This window comes from Gekko japonicus, unplaced genomic scaffold (genome assembly GCF_001447785.1).
Source record: "Gekko japonicus isolate JY-2015 unplaced genomic scaffold, Gekko_japonicus_V1.1 scaffold3633, whole genome shotgun sequence".
NCBI lineage: Eukaryota > Metazoa > Chordata > Lepidosauria > Squamata > Gekkonidae > Gekko > Gekko japonicus.
In genome coordinates this window covers 30083-34834 of record NW_015169284.1, presented here as the reverse complement: position 1 = coordinate 34834, position 4752 = coordinate 30083, and the positions used below count along the sequence as shown (strand labels likewise).

The following is a 4752-nucleotide window of genomic DNA, read 5'->3' as shown; positions in this document are numbered from 1 at the left end:
TGCTTATCTAATTCCCTTTTGAGGCCGTCCATGCTTGTAGCCGCCACCACTTCCTGTGGCAGTGAATTCCATGTGTTAATCACTCTTTGGGTGAAGAAGTACTTCCTTTTATCCATTCTAACCCGACTGCTCAGCAATTTCATGGAGTGCCCACAAGTTCTTGTACTGTGAGAAACGGAGAAAAGGACTTCTTTCTCTACCTGCTCTACCCCATGCATAATCTTATAAGCCTCGATCCTGTCACCCCTCAGTCGTCGTTTCTCCAAGCTAAAGAGCCCCAAGCGTTTTAACCTTTCTTCATAGGGAAAGTGGTCCAACCCTTTTATCATTCTAGTTGCCCTTTTCTGCACTTTTTCCAATACTATAATATCCTTTTTGAGGTGTGGTGACCAAAACTGTACACAGTTCTCCAAATGAGGTCTCACCATTGATTTATACAGAGGCATTATGATACTGGCTGATTTGTTTTCAACTCCTCTGCTCATTGCAACATTTGTGCTTTTGATATCTTACCAAAAACACAGTGTTAAGCAGATGAATATTGAGCAAATCTCATTCATGAATAGGGTGTGCTTTGTTCTGGTGTGACGGTTAATGGCCAGTTATACGGATCTCCTCCTTCTTCTCCCCTAGTATATCAAGGAGGCCTTTATGTGCTCTGACTTTCGAGATCCCAGAGACTAATAATTTGGCTACATGAGAACTCTTGTATTTTGGAGTTGGGAAGGAGTGGTCTGGGCGGCGACTAGAGAACAGGGTCTTTTTAGTAGTGACACCTTGCCTTTGGAATGCTGTCCCTCTATCTTCCAGATGAATCAGCAATCCTTGTATTTGGTTAACCTCCTTTGTGGTATGTGCCTTGGCTTGCTGGTTTGAGACATACGATTTAAGAGTATATTTGACTCACTTGTCCCTGCTTGTGGCACCCCATGATCTAAGTTTTATGTCCTCTGATTTGGGGGCTTGAGTGGGTGGGGACTAGGAAGGACAGGAGGAGACAGTCCTTTGAGGGCCCCCAGTGGCATGGAGCTGGGATCCTAAAAGCAGAAACCATTGTTTTCAATTGGGCCTGGAAACAGGCGAACAGCCAGTTTAAGTCTAAGCGTGGGATTTCTTCCAAATTCCTCTTCCAGTTCCGTAACTCCTTGCACCTGCTCATGGAGACCCTGAACGCCACCACTCCGCATTACGTACGCTGCATCAAGCCCAACGACGAGAAACTTCCCTTCAGGTAAGCACTGCTTTCGGATGAGGCGTTGACAGGTGATTGAATCATCTGTAGTGGTGTTTGTGTCTTTTAAAAAAACCCTCTTATCCCCCTACACACTGTGAAGTATTTGCAGCTCGGGTGTCACTTTGTGATGTTTTAAAATCCTTGTCCTATTCCTTTGCTGAAATTCGCCATGACCTTTATGGCCAGGATCCTGTATACCTAAGGGACCGCCTTTCCCCATATGTTCCCCAAAGGACACTGCGGGTCAGGGACTCAGAACTGGCTGGCCCCCCCAAGCTTCAAGGAGGCCAGACTGGTGGAAACTAGGGCCAGGGCTTTTTCGGTGGTGGCTCCACTCTGGTGGAATGAGCTCCCGGAAGAGACTAGGGCCTTGCGGGACCTTTCACACTTCCGCAGGGCCTGTAAGACGGAGCTCTTCCGCCAGGCTTTTGGAGCCGCCACCATTAACAACCACTAACACCTCCACCGACAAAAATTAATACCTACTTTGGCGGAGCCCTGGCCCCTTAGGTCCCTCAAACACAGCCCGTGCCAATTACCTGAGATAGTCAAAGAAGGCAGAAGACCCAATTGAGATAATGCGGATGTTGCTAGCACTTTATCTTGTTTGAATTTTAATGTCGTATTTATTAATGAATGTGATTTTATTATGATTGTTTTATGCAAATTTTATTGTTGTAAGCCGCCTTGAGCCGGCCTCGGCCGGGAGGGCGGGATAAAAAATGTAATAATAAAAATTAAAATAAAATGACTGTTTATGAAACAGGAACTTAAGTCGGTGAGGACAGAACTCGTATATGCCCCAGAGAGCCTTGCGCTCCACTGAACAACACCTACTGGTAGTCCCTGGCCCAAAGGACATCCACTTACCCTCAACCAGGGCCAGGGCCTTCTCTGCCCTGGCCCCCGCCAGATGGGACACACTCCCTATTGAGATCAGGGCCCTGTGAGTCACTTGCTACAGTTCCACAGGGCCTGAAAAGTGGAGCTGTTCTGCCAGGCCCTTGGTTGAGGCGGTGGATGTTTTTACTATCTCGACCTCCCCTGCCAGTAGTAGGCCCAGGGGTCATTTCGTAGAAAAAGAGGTGCAGGAGCTCTTTAGCATAACTCATTAGCATCACTTATTTGCATATGCCACACCCCCTGACATCACCGGAAGGGTGTCAGAAGGCAACACCCACCGCTCAGGCTCCACTGGACTGTTTTGGATTGCTAGATATTGGGGGGGAGGAAACGTGCAGATCTGTCCTCGCAGAGGAGGGAGAGCTTGTACCTGAATAAAACTTGGTCTTAAAGGTGCCACTGGACTGTTTTGGACTGCTAGCTATGGGGGGGGGGACACACGCAGATCTGCCCTCACAGAGGCGGGGGATAGAGCTTGTACCTGAAGGTGGGCTGGGGGGGGGGCTCTGCAACTTACCTGGCTGCTTCTTGCTCCTCATGGCCCAACTGAGGGCTGCTGGGAGCAGGGGGCAGGGCTTGTTGCATGTGCCCACCCCCTGGGCTCCCTACTACCGGAGCTCCGCTCCTGTGCGCTCCCGCAGGAAACAACCCCTGAGTAGGCCTACAGAAGCCTCCTATCCTACAGACACCCAACAGAAAGTGTATTAGGCTGCTCCGGAATGATGTTATTTTTTGCTGCTGCCATCCCATTTTTATTTAATTGGTTTTTAAATTGTGTATTTATTGTTTTATCTCTGTTGTGAGCCACCCTCAGCCCATCATGGGACAGGGCGGGATATAAATGCAGTAAATAAATAAATGGTGGGTGCTGATCAGAATGGACTGCGCTAGGCTAAATCGAGTCCTGTCCCACTTTGGTGTGAGGCAGCTGCTTGTCAACGCAAATTGGAATGGGTTCAAGGGAGGGTGACGAAGATGGGTCACAGGTCTGGGAAAGAGACGTCCTGTAAGGAAAGGTCAAAGAACCTGGGTACACCTGAGCCTGGAGGAGAGAAGACAGAAGGGGAACATGCTAGGTAAAGGGTAAAGGTTTCCCTCGCTCGAAAGCCAGTCGAATCCGACTCTAGGGATGCGGTGCTCGAGCCAGCGCTGTCCGAAGTTGTTTCCGTGGTCATGTGGCCGGCATGACTAAATGGCGAGGTGCACGGAATGCTGTTACCTTCCCACCAAAGCGGTCACTATTTATCTACTTGCAATGTCTTGCTTTCAAACTGCTAGGTTGGCAGGAGCTGGGGCCAGAGACGGGAGCTCACTCCATCATGCGGCACACTCGGGTCTCGAACTGCCGAACTATCGACCTTCTGGTTGGCAGTTCAGCATCTTAACCACTTGAGCCACCACACTCTTCAAGGTGTTGACCAAAAGAGAACAAACACCTGTTCTCTTCTGCCCCAGAGGACGAGACGAACGGGCTTCTATTGCAGGATGGCAGATTTAAGTTGAATATTAGGAGATACTTCCTAACGGTGGGCGTGGTTTAACAGTGGACCAGAGTGAGGGGAGGCACAGACAATGCTTTAGGCTAGAGGTCTTCAAGGGCTAGACAGCCACCTGTCAGGGGTGCCCTAGGTCTGGATGTCTTGCAGTGAGCAGGAGGGTTGGACTAGATGGCCTCCGCAGGACCCCTCCCAGCTGATTCTGCATCATTCTGTGTGCCCCGTAAGGCCATTCCAGTGCCATCATGACATCCTCTGTGTATTCATTCACTGCGGTGGGCACCAAAGTGTTCCTATGGGAGAATAAGAATGTGTCTCACAGGGGCTGGCATTCTTCTGCTGGCAGCGCTGCTCCCTTAACAATACAATATAGTTTCACGCCATATAACCACCGCCATAGAGAGCGTATGCCAGAAAGTATGTGTTTCGAGGGGGTTGTGTGTATCTTCCAGTGATAAATTACGGGAGCAAGCACCCAAATCCTTTGCAGAAGCAAATAAAACAGCCAGTGATTTCTCTGTAACACAATGAAAAAAAAGCAGGGCTGTTATTTATATGTGTTACGAGAAGGCATTCAGTGGGAACGTTAAAGGAGCGGGAAAGGATAATTCCTATCGGCAGATGCTGCAGCAGAATTTCTGCTGGGTGGGCTCCTCGTTCTCATTTGATAATGTGCTTATCTTTATTGGCCTCATGCTGGTGTTTCTTTGGGACAAATTCTTCAATATTGTTGCAGTCGGCGGACAAGTCCCTACTACTTCAAAGGAAGACTTCTGCGGTTCCTTTATCCTGTTAGATCACTGAATTGTCCCAGGGCTTGAATTGGCATATCTTCTGATGGTCCCATGCAGGGCTTTTTTTGTAGAAAAAGCCAAGCAGGAACTCATTAGCATAACAGGCCACACCCAACAGCAGGCACTCATTAGCATACTAGGCACAGCACATTAGCATATTAGGCCACACCCCCATGTTACCAGAAGTGTGGTCATCCAGCCACACCCACCTTTTGCTTCTTATTCTGTTTACTTTGTTGTCAAAACCCAGAGGTTTTTTTTGTAGCAGGAACTCCTTTGCATGTTAGGTCACACACCCCTAATGTAGCCAATTCTAATGCGTTTC

The 4752-nt window shown here is 48.7% G+C and overlaps 1 protein-coding gene across 1 annotated transcript in view; it reads left to right on the top strand.

Moving 5' to 3' along the window:
* LOC107114963 (unconventional myosin-Vb-like) overlaps nt 1–4752 on the top strand; it is a gene marked incomplete at its 5' end in the record, with an annotated part of 93467 nt that overhangs the window by 85404 nt on the left and 3311 nt on the right. The window contains one exon of the mRNA XM_015416570.1: nt 1134–1231. Coding sequence (XP_015272056.1) covers nt 1134–1231 — 98 coding nt within the window. The remainder of the gene's footprint in view (nt 1–1133; nt 1232–4752) is intronic.